The sequence below is a fragment of the Anser cygnoides genome, chromosome 5 (assembly GCF_040182565.1).
Source record: "Anser cygnoides isolate HZ-2024a breed goose chromosome 5, Taihu_goose_T2T_genome, whole genome shotgun sequence".
Taxonomy (NCBI): domain Eukaryota; kingdom Metazoa; phylum Chordata; class Aves; order Anseriformes; family Anatidae; genus Anser; species Anser cygnoides.
In genome coordinates, this window is record NC_089877.1 from 45,233,106 (window position 1) to 45,256,089 (window position 22,984).

Sequence of the window (22,984 nt, forward strand, 5' to 3'; positions counted from 1 at the left end):
GTATTGCTTCTCAAAAATATTTTAGATATCAGCAACTGTTTCTACTGAGAGTACTGAGGGTCAGTAATAATACTGACATACTGAAGAAAAATTCTTTGTAATATGAGATTTTGTGGTTCTACACTGTTCTTAGGCAGATCTCCTGCATTAGTCTGTAGGCCTTTTTAGGCCTTTTTTCTGCCTGGAATTAATAATATTTCAGGATTACTACAGTAATGTTTATCTTCCATTATTTTCCACTACAGACTGATAGTAAAATGAATGATAACATTTAGAAAAATCTCAGCAAACCTAGTAAGATAAATTTCCTTTTGCCTGTGGGATAAACTCTAAAATTAGACTTGTGATCTGATAATAGTTTACCAAGTAAGCTTTATTCTGGCAAACAAATAAAAGTGGCAGAATTTACAGGAAAAAAGATGTTATAGGCAACAAGTGCCTTCATAATTACTGTCATTCCCTGGGCATATCAACTACCAAATTATTAATGTGGAGTAAGTGCAGAAATTATGATATGTATTCTGACATACTAGTGCAATGTAGATGACAGAGGAGAAAAACAGTCCAAGATAAAAACAATTCTGGTCTGACAACAGATGAAAATAAAACAAAGGAAAAATTCCTGACTTATTCTAGCAAAACACCAACTAAGGAGCCATTTGCCTAAATAAAGATAGAAGAATTAATCCTAATAGAGGTTTATTTATACAGTTCCTGTACTTAAATATAATATTTTAATGAAAGCGTGTTATAATCAGGTTCCAAGATTATTTAGTTTGAAACAGTACCACACAGGTGCTTAAATAAAATGATGAGAAATTTAAAAAAAAATCGTCACTGCATATTTTCTGAAGGCATATGATATTTCAGATCTTACCACTATTATGGCAAGAAAAAAAAGGCTCATTCCTACAGGCTAAGTAATGGCAGATTTGCAACTCCAGCTTTGGAAACACGACTGCTATTGTTGTTAGTACAAATGATAAATGCTGGAAGTTGCTGTATTTTAACCACAGTAACCTCTTTCATTTTTGTTGTCAATGTTCCCAGAGGCATTATGTTCAGATTTTTGAAAGACCAAGGTTATCAGATTCTGCCCTGCTGTACTTCTGTATACAGTACTAATATGTTTTTCAGATTTAAAATCTAATCTAGTTCTTTATATAGTAAAGAAATAAAGCTCCTAACAGCTCCTAATGCTTACGGTAAGAGGTAGAGATGAGTTGTGCTAGAGTGGAAAATATTTTAATATGTAAAGAAAATAATTCATCCAAGATGGGTTCTTACTTAGGGATTGCTTTTATATAGATGCAGATGCCAGTTCTAAAGCAGTTCTTAAATTAAAACACCAAGAACAAAAGTGTTCTGAAATTCAAATCATAAGCTGCTTCCCATTCCTTGTACTACTAGGTTTTCTCTATATCTGCTTCTAAATTCTTCAATTAGATCAAAAATCCGGAATGTGTGTTATATTCTCCCGCAACCCCAGATACTGACCTGCAGCTCTCACTAGCTTCAGTATCAATTACTTCTGTGAGGTGAAGGCAGGGCTTAGAGAGACTTAAATATGTTACTAATGCAGTTCTACAGAACCATGGTAAAATTTCACTGTAACAAGCAGTCTACAGAAGTGTATGAATGAATTCTTCTGTATATTATAGGTATGAGAATGTATTCAGGTCTTAAACTACTAACTTGCAGCAATAAAAATGGTATCTGTATTATAAAAATACACAGTTCTTTACTGTAATAGTAACATCAGCATTTTCATTCATGAAAAATCCATTCAGTGCCATACAGTGCAGACGCTATGCCTTGTAAACCAGAGATGAACTGATATGCAGATTCCTTAGCTCAAAAAAATGGACTTTAGAGAATATAAGAGTAGTATTTCCTTTGTTCTAAGGAATTTTATCTTCTTTATTGACATTGGTGAGATAGCTGAAACAAGACTAGTAATGTGGCTGAGGTCTGATTATTCAAGGAGTACTTTCACCATCACTGAACATTGGCTTCTATGAAAATTTTGAGACATGTAAGAAAATTGCTTTGTTTTATATCATAATTTAGTCCTGCTCCACTTCACTCCACAAGGGACAGACACTGCCTCCTTCTACTTTTATTATGAAGTTTTTTCTTAGGATAACAATTACATAATAAAAATAAATTCTTTTAAATATTTAGTAATTATCTTCTCAAAAGTAATTAAAAATAAGTACTCTTAAGTCCGCTGTACATCACTAAAGAACTGAAAGACATTACAAAATTTAAAGGTTACTGGAGTGACAATTATTTGATGCTGAAATGAAGGTCCAGTGCATTTCTGAAAGCCTTATATTGAACCACTGTATTCCAGGACAGCATTAAACAACATGGATGCCTTCTATTAGCTTGTCATATCCACTAATTAGTACATATATACAAAGTTACCTCGTTTACCAAATACTGACCAGAATAAAAATAAAACACCGATTTAGGTGGGGTTACCACATGTTTTCATTATCGAAAATTACTGCTTCAGGCAAGAATGAAGGAACAGGACATTAGAGGGTTAAAATCAATTCTGATGACCAGAAAGGACAATAATTTTTAAGATATGAAATATAAATATGCTTTATACAAAAATGATCTGGTTTTCTACTTTAAAAAACTGAAACTGGTCAGAGGAATATTATTTCAGTCCAATATGGAAAAAATATTATTTCTTAAACCACAAAGGGGCAGTTTCATATAATGTCATGAATGGAACTTCAGCCTTCAGTAAAAAGGAAACAAAATTCACTTCGTAATATGAACCTCTATCAAAGGTGGAAGAGAGACAAATATTACATGCTATCTGGATTGCCAGGCCAAGAGGGTAAATTTAAGAAACAATTTCCTGGCTTTGGAAACTATAAGCTTACTCATAAAAAATTCCTCTTTTTGTGTGTGTGTGTGTGCGCGTGTTTGTGTGGTTTGGTTTCTTCCCTTCTATTCCTTTTAGAAATTTTTTTTAAAAAGGAAAGAAAACTCTACTGTAAACCCAGTCACACAGCTACAGGCAAATATACTGAGCACTGAACATACCAAATTTATTCGCTTAGCAGTCATTTCTGTCCTGCATTGTTAAAAAAATGATTTAATACTTTATGCAGTAGTGAGGGAGTGCAGAATGCTTATCCAGAGTTGTCAAACACTACAAAGTAGTAGTGATAGTAACAGTTTTAAGGAAAGATATTTCAGATTTGTGAGTTACAAGTGAGGAAAAAATGTATAAATACATAAAATGGTAAGAGCAATGAATATCCAGATTTTTTACAAATTACTTAAGAAAAAGAGAGGATGCTATTTTTCATATTGCTTCTCGTCTGAGACTCTTAGACCATCATTCATTTACCAACAGGTGCTTTAGTTCAAAATCTATTTCAGCATCAGTAAAGTGGGTTGGGCATACACTTAATCCATCAGCAATCCACGCATCAGACTCATTTGAACATGATGTAATTTGAGTGCATGAGTTACTGTTGTATAATATATTTAAAAATTACCTTTCTATATTTTTTGCCATATTTTTTAGGTACCATAAAGTCTGCAAGCTGGTGACATTTTATTTTGCAATTTTCTAATATTTCACCAAACCAGTTAAAATATTTTAAACAGTCTATTTCCAGCTGTGCTCTGATCTAATTAAAAAAAGAATAAATTACACATGTTGGATACACTTAAAGTAAGTTTAGTTTATGGTAACTGTGGCCTGAGTTAAGCACTGCTTCATGACTTCCACACTCTTTGTCGACCATGACACAAACAGGTTTCTGTTTGTCTTGCCTTCTCCAAAATAGATTATTTGTTTTTATTTTTGTCCTGGCCTTGTCATTGCTGTTGAGATCAGAAAAGATGAATGTGCCTGTTTTGCTTTCCTGACCTTCAATTAACAGATGTGCCAGAAGTCTGCAAAAAGCCAATGCCAGCACTACTATGCATAGCATTATACACATACAGAAGGTAAAGAAAATGTTTTAAACCATGTTAGAAAGAAAAAAAAATTGTATAGAAAACAAAAGCAAAATTAATTCAATATTTTCTTATTTTCTTGTCCAATTTTGTTGTTCCCAGCAAGAAGTTCTGTTTGAAACAGGCTGAATACATATACATTCTGACAAGTCCACAGAACCCAGAGGGACTTCAGAACACTTCTTCAGAAACTTAAAAAAGATAAAAAGGTCCTATTTCCAGGTGGCACATAATGACCTGAGCATCTACAGTGCTAAAAAATATAGTTTTTCAGAGAAACACTTCTTAAGTATGAAAAAGCATACAAAACAGAATTGTTGTAATGGTGTTCATGTCGCTACAGTACTCTGATAGATTTGGCAGGGTTTTTTTAAGGCACATCAGTAGTTATTCAACCAGAAGCACTGGAGAAGGGAAATAAAACCAGGACCATCAAAAACACTAGCATTTCTTCTGACAGCAAAAGATTCTGCTGCAATGTGCTGTTTGAGATCACAGTAATCCAGAATTGTACCTTATTTGTTTAGAGACGTCCACATGAATACAACCATGCAATATCGTATTTCCATAACATTTTAAATTCATTATGACATCTCTTCTAATAGAGAAGAAAACAGAATAAATAAGTAATCGTTAAACGTTGCTATTAAAATTTTCACAGCCACATGGCAGTGCCCTTCAATGTGCTTCATACAGACGGGTGAAATGCTGGTGCTGTTAAATGCCTTACCACAGGTTCCACAAGGTCAGATTTGCCAAACCTAATAAAATTATTCTGATCAGAAGAATAGCACTAAAAACCTTACAAGTGACAGACATATGCTGAACCTGAGAGCATCATATCAATTTCCACTGATTTTGAGGAAATTTGGTTTTGTTCAATATTTATTGCTTCTTCCTTAAATGATTGTTGCAAATTGAAGAACCTGAAATCATAAATATGTCTATACAACACTGCATAATGACTCTTTTAATAAATATTAGGACAAAGTAATTTCTGAATATTTTTTGATTATTAATAGTGTTATGAAATCTTATCAAAAAAAATGTCCACACTATTCCTGTGTAGGGGTAAATACACTCATAGCAAAGATTAACATCACAGTTCTTTCATTTCATAATATTTCAGGGATACAATAAAATTAGTTTAGGACTGCAGAAACAAATGTAAGAGGATACCATAGTCCCAAAACCACTTTGGTGCACAAGTTACATAAATTATCACAGGAGCTCATTAGACTTGTTCTTGGGGCTCTTCCACTTTGGCAGGGTTTGGCAATTGCTGAGTCATTAAGAGTATATCCTCCTACAGCAGATGAAATTACGACTGCTCAAAAAGAGTGAGAGTGGGATGGAATTTACCACAGAGAAAGCTTTTGCATTTTTGTACAATGTTCTACTGCTTCCCTCTTTCTGCTTGCAGCTTCATTTCATTGACAGCAATGTTAATGGAATCTTCCTTTGTGGCACTTGTATCAAAAGGAACCATTCTTTTCAAATGTGCTAAAAATAAGAGTCAGACAAAAAAAGTAATTAAACATCTTTAGAAAAACACATATTCTCCTTTCTGAGCATGTATATGTTTATTTGAAATATGTTTCATGATGTAATATTATCCTTTACACAGCTATAATATGGTATTAATAAATATTCAATATTAATAATGGTATGAATTGAGAAACATTTATTTTTCTAGAGGAATATATTTTAATGCTATTGTCAATCACAGAATAAAGTGGGGGTTGGAACAGACCTTAAAGATCACCTTGATCCAACCACCCTGCCATGGTCCTACCAGACCAGGTTGCTCAAAGCCCCATCCAGCCTGGCCTTGGACATTTCCATGGATGGGGCATCCACAACTTATCTGGGCAACCTCTTCCAGTGCCTCACCACCCTCATACTAAAGAATTTCTTCGTAATACCTAATCTAAATGTACCCTCTTAGTTTAAAGCTGTTACCCCTTGTCCTATCACTCCACTCTCTAACAAAGAGTCCCTCCCCAGCTTTCCTGTAGGCCTCCTTTAGGCACTGGAAGGCCACTGGAAGGTCTCCCTGGGGCCTTCTCTAAATGAATTTGCATTTTGTAATTTCCAATTATTCCAGGTTCTTACCATTGTGCAACACTGGAAGGTTTTGTTCTAGAATGGCGTCTAACAGCATTATGGCATTATGTCTTCTTAATTTTAATTAAGTTAGTTGTTTATAAATGTCAATTCAAATTGTCTTAAGAGCTTATGAAAAAGTATGCATAGAGGGATAAAGAGAGACATCAGCATACATTGTGGGAGTTAATTGTCATGACAATAAAAATCAACATTTACAGCAACTTGTTTTTATTCAGCCATGATATCATTCCTACTATATACCATGTTGAAACAAGAGTGTTGTTTATCACTAGGTCCAAAGTGTCAGAGAAGACTGTGACCCCAAATACAGAAGTCTGGAAAACTGGTGGCTATTTTCTTCTCCATAAAGTCATAGCTTATGAAGCCCTGGAACATAAATTCCCAACAACACCAGAAAGCCAGAAAGCCATATGGCTGCTGGGAAAAGATCCATGTTAAAACCTTGAAGTGATGAACTGTACAAAGAGAGAGAGGAACCAATTCACAAAGCTAATGTAAAGCATCTGTAACTCTTGGGACCTTTGTGCTATAAAACTGAAGAAAAGCACAGTGGCCATGAAAAACAATTTCTGAGGATTATTCTTTAGATAACAAATAGTAAAATTTTAGACTAACCATTTGGTCTGATAGTAATGTAGACTGCAAACCATATCTAATGAACAATTCCTTGTATAAATTATGTCAGTTAAATATTGTGCTTTCTAAGAACTTCTATAAACATGAAGACCAGACATAAAACAGTACTAACTACTCTTCCTTTCACCTTTGTGCTGATTGGCAACTTTATGTTAAATGGATGCAGACTGTTTTTTCTAATTATTCTTTCATATTTTCTTCCCTTTCTTCAACCAATTTGGAACTTAAATCTCAGGTTTCCCCTTGAAGATAAATTAAAGTATATTAAATGCATCTGCTCTCTCCAAGTCATATGAGACACACATTGGGAAGAGACTTTCTAATACTACTTGACTCTATAATCTGTAAGGTTTTATGAGTCTAAGAGAGATGTAGTGGAGATACACTAAATCACAAAGGCTTGCAAACCGCTCTGGAAACTGAATTTAAAAAAAAAAAAAAGTCTTCTATTTCTGAAGAAGTAAGGAGATGAATTAGTCACAGCAAATAGGTGATGACACTTACAGGTAGATTTATTAAAAGCTACAGGAGGCTAGAAGCAAAAGACCTCAAATTAGACTTCACTGTCAAAGCCTCAAATTATAACTAATTAATATCATTACTGAAATTAAAAGTTCATGGAGTTTATGTGACTAAGATGAGTGAAGTAGCTGATTTTATCATTTGCTGTTCAGTGCCAGTTACAAGAAAAGCTTCTTGTAACATTAATATCACTGCAGAACTTTCACTCGAGAACTATTGCAACAACTTTAAAATACACTTTAAAATTTGAATGGTGGAGTACAGGTCAGCATAAAACATTCAGTCACTAACCAATGTCTATGGATTCATTCAAATGCCTTAAGGTATCACAAACATCCACAAACGGATTCAAAAGATGTGATGGGACTTATGGGAAATCTGTGCCTTCCTGCAAAGACACCTAGACAGATATACTAGAACTTATAAAATACATAAGATATCTTCAACAGGCACCTGACTTGCTCTCCTACTTACAAATTGAGCACAAAGAACATACAATAGCACTTAGGTGTAAAGAATCATCAAAGTGAGAAATTAAAAACCTTTATCCTATCACAGTCAAATAAAATCAGAAATAGAAAAAAATATCTTAAGACTACTTCCTTGTTTTAGCCTCAGAAAATCAGACAAATGGATTTGTAATAGAATGCAATTAAGGAACTAAAACTCCAAAGATTTATTTTTTTTTTTATATAACCAGTTCCTTTCCCTTAAAAATGAATAGGAAAAAGTAAAAACAAACAAACACCTCAGCACGACTCTGGGATTTGGAAAATATTGGAAAATATGAAATATGAAGATCTGTTTCACTTGTGATGTGGAAAATACCTTCCTGAAAGTTTTAGACAAGAAAAAAGTCCCTTAGCCATGACTGAATGCAGTTTCAAACAAAGCCTTCCTCAAATGCTTAAGACTTTGCAAATATTTCAGAATGATCAACACTGAATCACTACTGTCTTTCATTCACCCCTTGTCTTTTACCTCTGGAAAGCTAAGTGTTGGTAAAAACCTCTCCCAACTGAATTAGAGAAAAAAATGGTTTGTCAGATTGGTATTCTGGTTCCCTACACACAAACTCTACTGTACCTTGGGCTCTCCTCTTTCTTCCCACAAATTAGAAATGTTAGAAAATATCTCTTTCAAGGGCTTGTTCACTTTATGTCTTTGTTAAGAATGCCCATCAAGTACTGGAACATTAAGAGGATAGAGTTTGATAACAGCATCTTTTCGACAGGAAATAGAATGATTCATCTTTACTACCACTACCCAGAATAAGCTACTGAAATAAAGGAGTTTTAATCCTACTATCAGGCTCCTAACGCAGCATTAAATCCAACTAATGCTATAAGCAATGTGTGTAACTGTGATTACTCTTAATGTTTAAAAGAAAATAATATTTAACCAAAATAATAATGAATTGACTACATACACTTCAGCGTTCAACCCAAAGAAACATCCCTGTTCCTGATAATAATATTCTTTCCTGTATCAAGGAAGCCCCTATGAAAGATATTATATTTTTATGCAAATAGCAATACAATCCTGTTTCAGTTTCGAAACTATAATCCACCACCATTATGTCACTCCTTTGTGAGGCTGATCACCTTTAGCATTTGTAAGTCACCGTATTTCATAGAATCATGGAATCATTCAGGTTGGAAAAGACCTCTAAGATCATCTAGAAAAGACCGTCCAAGATCATCTTTAACTAGTCCACCAACTTATTCTATCAAATTCAGTGCTCTTTGCTGGTAGAAAAAACAGAATAGAATAGCTTCAGTTGAAATGGAAATTATTTCCCATTATTCAATTTATCTCATTAACTGATCAGCTATATAAAAATAAAGTCTACTTTTCTAACACCACTATTCCATAATTGCCTCATTTGACCACATTAGAAAAATGTTGCAAGGACATGACAGCACCTTATCAGGCACTTCATCCAGCAAGTTTTTGCAGCAGGTTTACAGAATCAGGGAGGTACTGAGGTAGAATGTACCTCTTGGAGATCATAGGATCATAGAATGTCTTGGGCTGGAAGGGACCTTAAAGATCATCTAATTCCACCCACCCTGCCATGGGCAGGGATGCCACCCATTAGATCATGTTGCCCAGGGCCTCGTCCAACCTGACCTTGAACACTTCCAGGGATGGGGCAACCAAAGCTTCTCTGGGCAACCTGTTCCAGTGCCTCACCATCTGAATTAAGAATTTCCTCCTAACCTCCAATCTAAACCTCCTTTCTTTAATTTAAAACCATTCCCCTTTGTCCTATTGTTATCTGATTAAGCAAAAAGTTGCTCTCTATCTTTTTTTATAAGCCCCCTTTAAGTACTAAAAAGCCACAGTGAGGTCACCCTCGAGCCTTCTCTTCTTCAGGCAGAACAAGCGAGGAGGTTGGACTCGATGATCTTGAGGTCTCTTCCAACCTAGAAATCTGTGATACTGTGATAACAACCCCAGCTTCTCAGCCATTCTTTGTAGGAAAGGTGATCCAGCCCCTTGATTATCTTCATGGCCCTCCTCTGGACCTGTTCTAACAGTCCAACTTGCCTGTAAGGTGTGGTTTGTATATTTTTTTTCTATACCCCCACCAGGCTGAGCTGTACTTTAACTTGGAGGACAATATCATTGACAGGGATGATATTAAGGAAAATGGAAAAACAACTCTGAGTTGGGGGAAACTGTTCCTGGAGTACAGAAGAGACTGAGGCTTTCACTCATATGCTTTGTTGCTATTTTTATTATTTAAAATACTCTGCAAAAAGATATTAATCACAACCTACAGATTTTGAGAGGAAAAGAAACCAATTAGCTTTAACCTCATCAGATCAACTCAAGATTTATTGCTGATGATTAGTAGTGTACAGTAGTGTACTCATTCCATGACAAAGAGGTTTGGAAGTGCAATGAAGCCTGAAATAGGACTTTCCATGACATAGAATGGAACTGGTTCAACTCACAAGGTTGCCAGAATGCAAACTGGCTATATTGAAAATAAATGGAAGGTGATATCCTTCTGAAGAAAAGTTTTTCATATCCATGTGCTGATATCTGGTGCGCTGAAAAAAAATATTCAAGAAATTTTTCCTAAGTCAGTAATGACACTCATGGAAGGGTGTTCCTGCACCTGAGAAAGATCTAGTATGTCCTATCTTTTACTGAGCAGTTCCTAGCTGTATCAGAGATCCTGTAACCTTTTATGACCAAGTTATATGTACACTAAGGGATAGAAAGAATAGTTAAAAACAAATTTTGAAGTACAAGCAGAATTAGTGAATTCAACTCTTACTGTTAAACTGCTTCAGAAACATAAGATTAACCAGTACAAATGAAAAATGTGGGAAAGAACTTTTTGACTGAGGATGTGTCTTTGGAACCTGAAAAGATACACAACTTACATGTGTATGATTGTTCATGCAGAGATTCAGAAAACAAGTGCAGCCTTTTTATTTGGGCTAGGTTTGGATGACAAACACAAAATATTTTATTACCCAGTTAAAAAAAAAAAAAGTATCACTGTGATGTAAAGTATTTCCTAGACAAAGATACCCATCTGGTATCTAATACTGAAATACAGCAGGACTCTTAAGATGGTTCTAGCATTTTTTGTCAAAAAGTAGAATGTCTTGCTCTTTCAAGTAAAACAGCATTAAAAGAGGAAATACATTACTTGTGATTTTTTTTTCCTCTGAAACAATACTTACAACCTGATTCTGAGAGCAGCGAGGTGGACAAAAAACTGTTTTGAGTTCGCCAACTAGAAGAGGGAGCAGCCACTTGTATATCAGAAATGTCAGCATCCATTTCCACATCCTATGGAATCCAAATAAAAATAAACAAACCTCTTTATATTAAACAGCTGTAATCTTTAACAAAATGCATACAGTAATACATGGGTATATGCTGTGATTTCACACATCCTGGAAAACACCGTTTTGAATTCTCAGACTAAGTATTGCAGTTAGGATCAAATTAATTTGCTCATGAGTTTCATGCCTGTTCCATCACTACAAAAATCTTAGCACAAACTGCTTTGCCTTGAGAAAAGCATTGGGAGCACTGCAAGTCTTTGTTAATATAATAATTTGTTGCAAGAACATTCTCTTCTCTGTTTACATAACATCCACAGTGCAGGGCATATTGGCATGGCAAACATCAGGAAATAATGAATTTTTCATCAATGAACAGTCTACATTAATTTACTGAAATTCAACCAGTAAATAATAACAAAACTTAAATACATTTTGCCCACCACTGAAGAAACTAACTTCACTGATTTTTCATAACAAAATACCTCAAGATGTTTTTTTCATTTTTTTCTTTTAGACATTAAATAAAGTTTGAATCACAACATTAGTATTTACATCTAGACCCATACAATACAGCTTTTCGGTGAGCAAAGTCATTTGGTCTATAAGCTAGAAAAAGAAGATAATTTTTAAAAGGCCACTTAAACAAAAATCTCTGTAAATCTTTATCAACAATACAGCAAGCAGTCCACAGTTGCATTGCCTTCCAAAATAAGATTAAAAGCTTGGCTTGGTATCCAAATTACTCAGTTTCTTGAAATGAGAAGACATAATAATGCACAAATGCATCAGTACATAAAACATGCCATTTTGCTACTGAATTCTTATCATAGACACCCTTGGAGAATTTTGTTAAAACATCGTGCAATTTATTATCCTACTGATACTAAGATTTGAAAACCAAACAGAAAACAAAAATTCAACATTAATTTAGAGATACAATGAGCTTTTGTCCCATCAATGAAGAGGGATTTACTTCTATTAAGACTAATGGGAATTATACATATTAATCCCCTTACGTGCTGATGAGAGACTTGATACCTAAAATGTATATAACACAATAACAACTTCAGAAGAATAAAAAAAAAAAGTTAGTCTTTTCATTCTGCTTCCAGAAATGCTATGTTAAAGTAGAGCTTTTTTTTTTTTTTTTTAAAAAAAAAGGCACTTCTACCAGCATCCACAACATACAATGCCTTTCTCATTACAGAAATTTCAACTTTCATAATCCACCTTTTCTCACACATTTTATTCACATTTAGGTGTCTTTGACTAGATCATAGAACAGTTTATGTTATATGGACCTTAAATATCACCTAGTTCCAACACCCCGCCATGGGCAGGGACACCTCCCACTAGATCAGGTTGCCCAGGGCCCCATCCGGCCTGACCTTGAACACCTCAAGGGATGGGGCAGCCACAGCTTCTCTGGGCAACCTCTTCCAGTACCTCACCACCATCTGAGTAAACAACTTCTTCCTAATGTCTAATCTAAATTTACCCTTTTTTAGTTTAAAGCCATTCCCCATTGATAGTTGTTGGTCAGATGTTTATAGCAGGGAAACTGTCCTAAAATATTTAAATCTATCCATCATAACATTTATCTTTTCGTTTCTTCTCACTTTTTCTTTTGATTTTGCTTTAGTTGGTATTCTTTATTATTTATTTTATTATTACTGTTTATGTTTACCTTCTTTTTCCCCAATTTCTTCTTTAGTTACTATCCTTTCTTTGTTGAAAATCACTGTCAGCCTCCAGCCCCCATTAGAGGAAATATTACATTTTAACCTATACAAATAGCAATTATGATTTTCCCAGGCTTCTAAGCAACAGGTATTTCATGGACATCTGACAAGGCTATAGCAAACTGGAAAGCCTGAGGGGTAACAAATCAAATCATAAGGAAGGAAGAATAATAACTGTTTTTAGGAGAACTTTCACATTGGTTTCATTTTTGCTCCTTAAAATGAAAGAGGCTAGGACATGCGATTAGTTAATATCTGTCTGAGATTAGTGCTTGCAAGCAAGCTGAATGAAGTGTGTTACAAGAAAGGTTAGGAAGAAGATCATATCTGAGGAGAAAGTTTAACAATTCTGGATAAATTAGTTGTGGAATTAATGTAAAATATTTTACAAAAAACTCCCTTTCTTAACACATCTATTTTCTTATTTACCAAACATATTTGTCAGCTTTATACAGCAGAAGCTCTACATTGTGTATAGAGCATGAAACAAAACCATCAGAAAGAACGAACTTTGATGTCCTTGACTATACACTTCTACCAATCAACTTTAGAGACTCCTTACTGACAAATCATCAACATTTTAAAAACATGAAACAACAATGCATTTGAATTAGTTCCAAGGGAGGGTAAGAAAGGCAAGCATTAAAAAGGGATTTTTTAGACTAAGCCAGCCTGATCACTGAAATCAGATTAGCACCCGTCTGTTACTTGTTTTTGAACATTCTGTTCTATTTGTAACAGCTGTGACAGCAAAGAAGACTGTATGTCATGCAAAAACCCAATTAGGCCTGACTAAAAGAAAGCCATTAAATGCTCCCTCTTGTCTAAAGAAAGAGGAAATATTGTTTTGAAATCAGCCTTTTACGGATTCTGAACATAGAGTTCAAATCACACGATTCGTAAGCTCAGTCAGCTTAGTGCAATACTATATTCTAACTCTCAGCTGATTGCATTCCACTTAGATTTTCAATATTTTCCAAATTTCAATGGCTATTGAATTAGTAACTCTTGTGTGAAGGCAACACAAATTCCAGAAATTGAAGATTATCAGTAGCAATAGTCTGAAAGAGAATCTGCTTTGTTTCTTGCTTTCTTACTGAAGAACAACATGGCTATCTCAAGTAGCTCAATACCTTCTTACAGCAGCAACTCACTAAGCTAAAATACACTGTCTTCATTTTACCTTTTCTAGTTTTTAGAAGACCTACTGGTAAGTAGGTCAACATTTCACAGATCAAAGACTGCTGCAAAGGAGGTGGGGAACACAAACAGCTTGAAGTTTTTCGAAACATGGTGCTTGATCCTAGACTTTGAGCTCAGCTGCTTAGAGACACACCTGAAAATACATTGCTAATGAATCTTGATTCATTGCAGTAGCAGAAACACTAGCACAATTCTTCAGTTCTGGTCATTTATTTGAATCACTGCCTAGTTCTGTACCATAAGAAAATGTAGTTGTCCTAAAGTAAGGTGCTATCATAAGGACATGCAGTAATATGAAGTAATATGATAAGGAACAAGCTAATATGAACAGAAAGAAAGCATGTTAACAACTGGAAAGGTGGACTTGTTCCAGGCAATGGTTCTAAATTAAGAGCCCTGGATTTGTATTTCAGGGAGTTAGGAAATTATGCTTAACCCTGCTATTAGTCAGATGAGCGACCTTTAGCAAATCACTTCGTTGTTTGCCTCAGTTTTGTTTATGTATGAAACAGACATGATCATTTGTAAATAATGCAAAAATGAACTAGTGAAAAATCATTATATGCAATCTACAAATTAATATTCCCTTTAATGCTGGAAACAGGTTTCAATATTTACCTTCTACATGAAAGGAAAAGTGAAAAGTGAACAAACCAAGTCAAAAATTGCTGTAGAAGAAATTTGACAAAGCAATGGCATAAGTAAACACTTGAAAATAGTAAGACACAGGATAGCTTTTCCATGGAATTTTTAAGATTTTTTTTTTGGAAATTTTCACTTGGTAATGAAGACACTTCTGTCACCAAATTTTACACCAGCCATAGTAGCTACATAAAATTCTGCCACTCCAGGACAAAGCAACATTCATGTATGATTTATTCTGTGTTAATACTATGAGATAATATTACATTAAGTAAGCTCAGACTGCTGAGTGAAAGTAATCACAAAACAAAAGTGGAGTACACACACATACCTTGAACTGTTGGACTCTTTGTTTTGAATCTTCCAGCTGCTGCCGCAGAGAACTCACAATTTCTTTATACTTTGTATACCTTTCCTCAATCATTTCCCTTCGGCAGTGGGACTCCTAGAAATGCATCGAAACATCTAAATGATTTTGTAATGTGAAAAACAGTTAGTAAATGTTGGCCGGCTATTGTAAATACAGGTATCACCCAGAATTTTCCATACAGCAATGAACAAATGAATCACTAACTTTTAGAGGCTGAAATACAGGGACCATATGAAAGCATGATGTTCTGTACAGAAGAGTAATGCTAAAATGAATACAGGTTAAAATGTGAACATTTTAACGCCTCATCCTTAACGGGTAAATGATATCTTGTAACTCTGTCTAAAACTGATTAGTATCATAGCTTCTAACAAAGAATTGTGTAATGGAGAAAAATTAATTACAATTCTTTAGAAACAGATGGTTCAAGAATAAAGTCCAAGGATATGGACTAAAGCAGTATTTCAGAACAAGAAAACCTAATGCTTCTCGTAAGTAGCTAAGGATTCACTTCAATGAATACAGCTATCCCACAACTGGTGAGGCATTATCAGATGAAGATTTACTTTGTTTCCTTACACTTACAGTGAAAAAAATAAGGGAACATCTTGCTAACTCTGGAAAGTCATGAATGGCTTTGAAATACTTTATTCATGCATACCACTTGAGAATAAAACATGCTAGATATGTATCATACTACCATAGGACATTGTTATATAGCTCTTTGGCAGGATCTAGAACACTTCCTATTGTACAAAATATTCCAATGCATTACTTCAAATAGAAGAATTAATGGAAGCTCAAAACTGACATAATTCTCACAACTAAGGTATAAAACTTACTTTCCTTGAATAATAAATGCATAAATGATAAATTACTTACTAAACAACATACACTTGTTGGCAGGGTCTCACGTTAAGAAAGCAGTCTTTAGAAAACTTAAAAGTACATGGGAGAGGAACAGAGCTCAAATTAAAACACAGGATTGTGGTTCCAATCTCATAAATGCTGGCTAAGTGATAACTAAGGCGAACTAGAAAACGACAACATAATTTCATAGTAACTTCAAGTAAAGAGTGAAACTGCGAAGGAGATCGTAGGAACTCCACATTCACGCTTCTGTTTTGCCCAGCTTAGAGCAGAATTTTTGCTACAGCTAAGTAGAACCATCAGAAACAGAAGACAGATGTCAACCTCTGTCAGAGCAAAAGCTCTTCTGGGGATACTTGGAAACATGAAATTGAAGTTATACATCCCAACAATATTTTTCTATTAAAAAAATCAATTAGCATTTTTGTTCCTAACTCTATTGATAATGACATCAATATCACACCATAAAACAAGGTCTGAATCTGCTCTAGTATGTCTTAACACATGACCTCATGCAAGAGCATTTTGAATAAACAATGTTCCAAACAAGTATGTTTTGAAAGGTTTGTGAATATGTGAGGAGGAGAAACAACAAATGAAATGCAAAATGTTACGCATTTATCTATGATTTAATACTGATTTAAAATTTATTTTGTCCAGTGAGAACCCAAATTCTCTTTTAATAAACCACTGACTTCATTCATGGGAAGCAATGATAATGCAGTGGTTAAGCCACCCAGCCACTAATTTAAGGCTATATGTTCTTGACAGTACCTCACTGCTACTGTCAATAAGTTCCACCGACAGTGATAGTGAGAGAGAAGATTTGACAATTGTAAACAAAAAATATGTTTAAAAATAATAATAAAAAAACCATCTGTAAAGCTCCTCTATTTTCACTCATTAGTTTAAATGTTGAAAAAAACTGGTAGAATGTATTTTATTACAGTATTTTGAATGTTAAACAATGAATATCAGAATTCAACACTCAACACACATACTCTGAGTCAGTAATTAGGCCCTGACCTTTTACACTCAGTACTCAATGTTTGCTTACTATATGGAACACCCCAGCAGTGGTACTAACTAGGACTAAATTAATGACATCAATAAAGCTATATTAACAACAACAACAAAAAAGGTTTACCGTATGGTTTTTTCATATGTAATTTTATATATCTCATTAACTGATTTATCTATACATAGGGGGAGGACATTAACTAACCAAAATAATTTAGAACTACTGAAAAAGAGTTAAGTAAAATATTTCTCACCCCAGTATCTTTGAAATCTTCTAACAGGCTTAGTTTCTCAGGAACAGACTCCAGATGGTCTAAAGCAACTCGAGTACTCTAAGGAAGAGAAAACAAGAGAAAACATTTAAAAAAAAAAAGAGAAAATAAAAAAACAAGTAAATCAAAGAATCATACGGTTTTTCCTCATACAGTTGAAGTTTCATGCCTTTGATCATTCTTATGTCAGATACACCATCAATTTAGAAGCAATTATATTGTCTGTCTTGTTGTATGTTTCTTTCCTAAAAATTCCTAACATTGTTGTTAAGGTTGTAAGAGATACGCTTCCTATTGAAAAGGAAGATCAAGTTTCAGACCAAATGGGATTCATTTGCACCTCACAAAAATGAACCTGAAACCAATATTCAGGCCCAATAGACCAAATTGGCTAGTGAACATGAGACAGTGACTTCTCTGCTTCTCTAATTATTTAGTTTAATTAGGAAAAAAATGTACTGGCAGACAATGATATTAGGATCTATTCCTATAAAACAATCACTTGATTAACAATTAACAATCACCTTGCTCTCATCCCACTGCTAAATTCTGCACTAGGAATGGAAGATTCAGTAGGACAAAAAACAGACACCTGGCTTATCTTTAGATGAAGTCTAAAATACGGCTCTGTTTTCTGAATAACTTCTGCTCTTCACACAATGTACAATGAAGCAGGAAAACATTCCAGTCAATGGTGCTTGAAGAATAAGAACATTGTCACCACAGGTAAGAGGAAAGAATTTTGAGAGATGGTTAAACAAGAAGCTCTTGAAACTTGTTGCTTTGAGAGCAATAGGAAGAGTAAGTGGAGAGCCTACAAAATGGGGGAAAAAGGATTGGCCAGCAAGGATATTTTACATTTGAGGAAGCACAGGAAGAGTTGTCAAAAGTGAAACAGAGTAAAACAAAGATGCCTTATTCATTTAATGAGAACAAGAAAATAGAAATGAGACATGGAAAATAAAGTGGAGATAATCTAGGTATAAAGCTAAAACACGAAGCACTTTTCTTTTATACTAAAGCATTAATTTTGTTAGATTTAAAATCTCAATTTTAAAGATAGTACAGGAATTATGTAAGACTGCATATACGGAGATATGTCTGGATGACAAGTAAACCACTTCCTGCCCTGGGAAGCATTGAGGACACCCAGTACGAACAAGTCCTTAATTGCAAGGTTGACATCTGACGATGACTAATGCTGACAAAATCCTGTAAGGACAGGAAGGTGCATACTTGGGCTGATCTCCAGTGAAGAAAGTAACTCCAATCAGTTTCGCAAAATTCAGTCAGAACTAATAAAGTTTTTTAACTTGTAACAAGAAAATAGTACATTCTGTCTCAACAGCTGCATGAGGTGTTAGTAGATTTTGCATTTGGCTAGCTGTGGTTAGACCAAACTAAAATTTATCATCATAAGAAATCTTGTATTTTAATGTGCAATTTAATTTGCTGTCAAGCTTTTTTTTTAACTTACAAAACTCATCTACAAAGATTTATTAGGAGAAAAGTATTATTTTTCCTGTAACATATATGGCTGTTTACCAGAAAAAAATTATAGAACTTGCAGATATACGTTAATAATGAATGTATAAAATGGATTCTTCTTCATATTTCCAGCGTGCAGTCAGCCAGGAGGCCTACATATAGTGTTTAAAGTGTTTTTCACAGATTATAACATAGAATTTTTTTTATAGCTATAAAATACTTTTTTTTTTTTTTCAAATGCTACTATACCTCTCCACTTCAAAATGCCTAGAGGTATCTATCACTCACTAATGTTTCCCTCTTCTAAGTATCAACCATTTCACTTTTACCACAGTAAAGCCGTAGTCATTCATATTTCATGCTTCATTTACAGTGGCCTTATGTTCGTCAAAGCATTGATTTTCCACTACACTAATTTATGATGAATTGTAACGTTTGCTGCTTCTTTCCTGAGTAACCCCTGGTCTGCATGCATGCTTCTGAGGCTGAGAAATATATAAGAGACAATAGACTCTAAGCAATCAAATCTCTACCTGGTCTCATGAAATGCAAACTTAACTATATGTGAATCAATATATTGATTCACAACATTCAGCAATCATCCTGCTATCATACAGATACATGTCCATGAAGTTTTTGATTCTGAAGAGCAAAATTCTCCCACCCCTTCAGAAACAAACTCCTTCCTCATGGAAACAATCCAAGAATTGTAACAAAACACCATCTCTTTTCTTGGTCCAGCACCAAATTAAACTATAACTACTTTATGCTTATGGTATATATTACCTAACACATTTGCTGAAGGAGTGAACTGCTGGAAAACAGACATTTGAGATGTCATACAGAATTGAAATAAAGCTGTAGGGGACACAAGATAAATTTAACATAGTGGCTCCTCATGATGCTATGAAGTATATTCAATTTATAGCAGTTTTCTTTTCCAACTACAAAGATTTTTTATTCTTTTTTAATACAGACCTGTAATCTTTTCTCATCATAAAAGGAACTCAGGTACTAAGTGTATGCCCACGCCTTAAGCCATCCCACTTGTCAATTCCTTCTCTAAATTCCAGTGACAAGACCTTATGTCAACACACACTGTAAATGAAGGAAGGTGCTCATCATTTCTCCTCTCCAAGTATCTCCTAAACATATCCCATCTATTTCACATACTACTTGTGAAAAATTTTAGCTGTGCCTCAGCTTGTGTCGTTTAAAGCTACTGTTACGTTATTAAATGTCATCTTGACAGCAGAAGACCAACCTTTGGGTTATGTGCATACTCAGTCCTTAGTTTCTGGGTCTTATCAAAATCATGTGGATAAGGGTTGATATAGGCTTCTTGGATTTCTGACAGTTTTTTTGGCTTCAAGAAATGTAATCCTAACTTCACACACAAAATGATGGGTTCTGAGCTAACAGTTACTGAGCAGGAATGAGATCATGAGGTAAACGACATGCAGTTCCAAGAATCTGCTAATTCAGTGCTCAATAACAGTTAGAAAAGCTAAATCAACACAGGACATAATTACGAAAGGAAAAAAGCAAGCCAGAGAACATAACTATTCTGAAGTATGACTCCACAGCAAGCTCGCATCTTGCCTACTGAGTGCAGCAGTGGGAAGCTGATATGAAGAGAAACAGTTAGAATGGGGAAAGCTCAGAGAAGAGCAAGAAGATCAGCCAAAGCCATGGAACGCTTCTTCCACATGAGGAATGATTAAATACAATCATTCAATGGAGTAGGACTCTTCAGAAAAGACAACAGATGCCTGAGGGGAGAAATGACCAATTTGCCTAAAAAAATCACAAGTCACACAATGAGAGAAAATTTTATATGGGTTTAAGCAGAATTCGGGTCAGTTCATGAATGAGAAATCTCAGGAAATGATTCCAAATGCATAGAAACTACATCTACGTCCGGAAGTCTCTGAGCTTTGAATGGCTGGAATCTGACCAAATGAATGAATGGGAACCAAAATATTTGCCTATCCTGTAACATACACTCTTCCCTAAGCTTTATATTTGGGTCATTGTTGTAATTTGGTTGCTTTTACATTCTAAAATTGTCTTTAGTTTTCTGAGCAGTTTGTGAAGTGATTTGAATAGGACAACATACACCAGCATATTCAGAGACAGAAATGTGTGGCAATGGCCACAAGATAGAGCACAGGAAGTTCCGCATCAGCATGCGAAAGAACTTCTTCACAGTGAGGCTGACAGAGCACTGGAACAGGCTGCCTAGTGAGGTTGTGGAGTCTCCCTCTCTGGAGATATTCAAGGCATGTCTGGACGCCTACCTGGGCAGCCTGCTCTAAGGAGCTTGCTTTGGCAGGGGGGTTGGAGCCGATGATCTTTGGAGGTCCCTTCCAACCCCTTCGATTCTGTGATTCTGTAATGTGTTCCCTTTTCATAAAACCAACCAAGAAAATTGTGATGTACAAATAAAAACAGAAAAAATAAAAAGCAAAGTTTCCTAGGGAAATGTCAATAAAGAAGAAGGAAAGAAAATAGTATGTTGAAAAACGTGAGAGAAAGGTGATGAAAAAGCTTTTAGCTGCCCCACAGAAATTGGACTGGTAATTTAGTGAAATGCACAGCAACCTCTACAACATGGATCAAATGCCACACTTGTATCATTAATGACTTGTATCATTAATTCTATTAAGAGAGATGGATTTAGCCACACAAGATAAAATATGAAAAAGGATGTTGGAAGCACCTGAAACGGAGGGCATTTAAGTACTGTTAACTTTTTTCCAAGAAACCGGAAAGCTATATGCCATAATGCATACAAATAATCCTAAAGAGAGCAATCACATCTGTCTGCTCATTATTTAACAGGGAACAGAAGGTACTGATGGAACTGATAAGAGGAAGAAACACCAATTGTACTGAGTGAAGCTGTATTCATAGTATTTTGCTTAACAGCAGACTCCTCCATAGAGTGAGTGCTATTAATCTTCATGTTTTTAAAATAAAGACTATTTATTTTGAATAGGGGCGTTTTACGTTTTCAGAGAATGATAAAACAAATTACTCATTTTCCACAACTTCATACAAACATTTTGATGTTCAAACTGCATGTGAACAGTTAATCCTCCTATACTGATGTATTCTTGTTGATAGACAGTTTCACACTATCTCGAGGGACAGGTCTAAACTGAGATCACATACACATATTGTTTTTAGTCTTGAAGCTTCAATGCTAAATTCACAGAAATCAAAGCAGGTTTGTGTATAGTTCTCTTAAATTTTGTCTTTATATTCAACAGACTGAAAACACATAAAAGAAAACAAACTTCACTGACTTTCACATATGGTGCTCTTTTCTGAGGTAGCTAAAAACAAATGACTATCTGTATAGCACAGATATTTCTGAAAATTAGAGCTGACTTAAGTAACCGTTAGCTAATCCCCAAAGAATATCCATAAAAAGACTAAATGCAACTATAATTTTAACTGACTGCAATGCATTTCATCAGGGAGTTACACATAATTCAGATGAAGGATGTAATCTTAAAGGTGACCTATGATGACTTATTTTTAAATTGACTTCGCATGTTGTATACCTAAATAGCAAGAATAGGATGCATCTGGCACTTTTAAAAGTATATTTTGCTTTCCCTGTTAATCTCTGCAAAACTGTGCATTGTCAGCTTCCATCTCCAGAACTAGATTGATGCATGTTAAGCTCTTCTTTTAACAGTGTGTGGTTCTATTTAAGAAGCCTGGGTTTGTTTGTTGACCTTCATATACCAGGCAAATTTCACTCTCAATGGGACATTCTGTGACCCAGTACATCTTCCGTATGGAGGGAACTTTAAGAGAAAACAATATAAATATTGTATATCATTATATTCCACTTATACCACTTCTCAATTATACCATTGTTTTGATGATTTCAGCACATTAAGAAATCAATTTACGTTTATGAAATAAACAATAGATATAAATCTGAGTTACACAACATAAAAGTTCAATGGACTTTTATTAAACAATATTGTTTCATTGACTTTCAAGCTAGCAAGATTTTTTTTAAGCAAAAGTTGCACTTGTACTAATGAAAAACAGCAAACCTTTGCTAACAAAGCATTGCAAATGTCAAACTAACTGAACTTTTAATCCAGACTCCAGATGATTTTGTATAGGGTGGACAACATTTTAATTAACAGAGCTTCATGGATGCTTAATTTAACATTCACAGTGACATGGACCATCTCTTTTCTCATTCATTATCACTTAACATCCCTATGGTAACTACAGGAATTGTTTATAGGG

General features: G+C 34.7%; 1 protein-coding gene across 12 annotated transcripts in view; it reads right to left on the reverse strand.

The window, feature by feature from the left end:
• Positions 1-354: 354 nt before the first annotated feature.
• Positions 355-22,984, reverse strand: part of CEP128 (centrosomal protein 128) — a 122,090-nt gene continuing 99,460 nt past the window's right edge. For 8 of the 12 annotated variants that reach the window (XM_048059734.2, XM_066998164.1, XM_066998163.1 and 5 more), the window contains 4 exons: positions 17,198-17,275; positions 15,015-15,128; positions 10,989-11,097; positions 355-5,496 (listed from right to left, as the gene is read on the reverse strand). In XM_048059734.2, coding sequence (XP_047915691.1) covers positions 5,390-5,496; positions 10,989-11,097; positions 15,015-15,128; positions 17,198-17,275 — 408 coding nt within the window. In that variant the 3' untranslated portion in view covers positions 355-5,389. Of the gene's footprint in view, positions 5,497-10,988; positions 11,098-15,014; positions 15,129-17,197; positions 17,276-22,984 lie in introns of those variants that run through there. The other 4 variants (XM_066998167.1, XM_066998166.1, XM_066998165.1 and 1 more) reach the window with 3 other exon arrangements.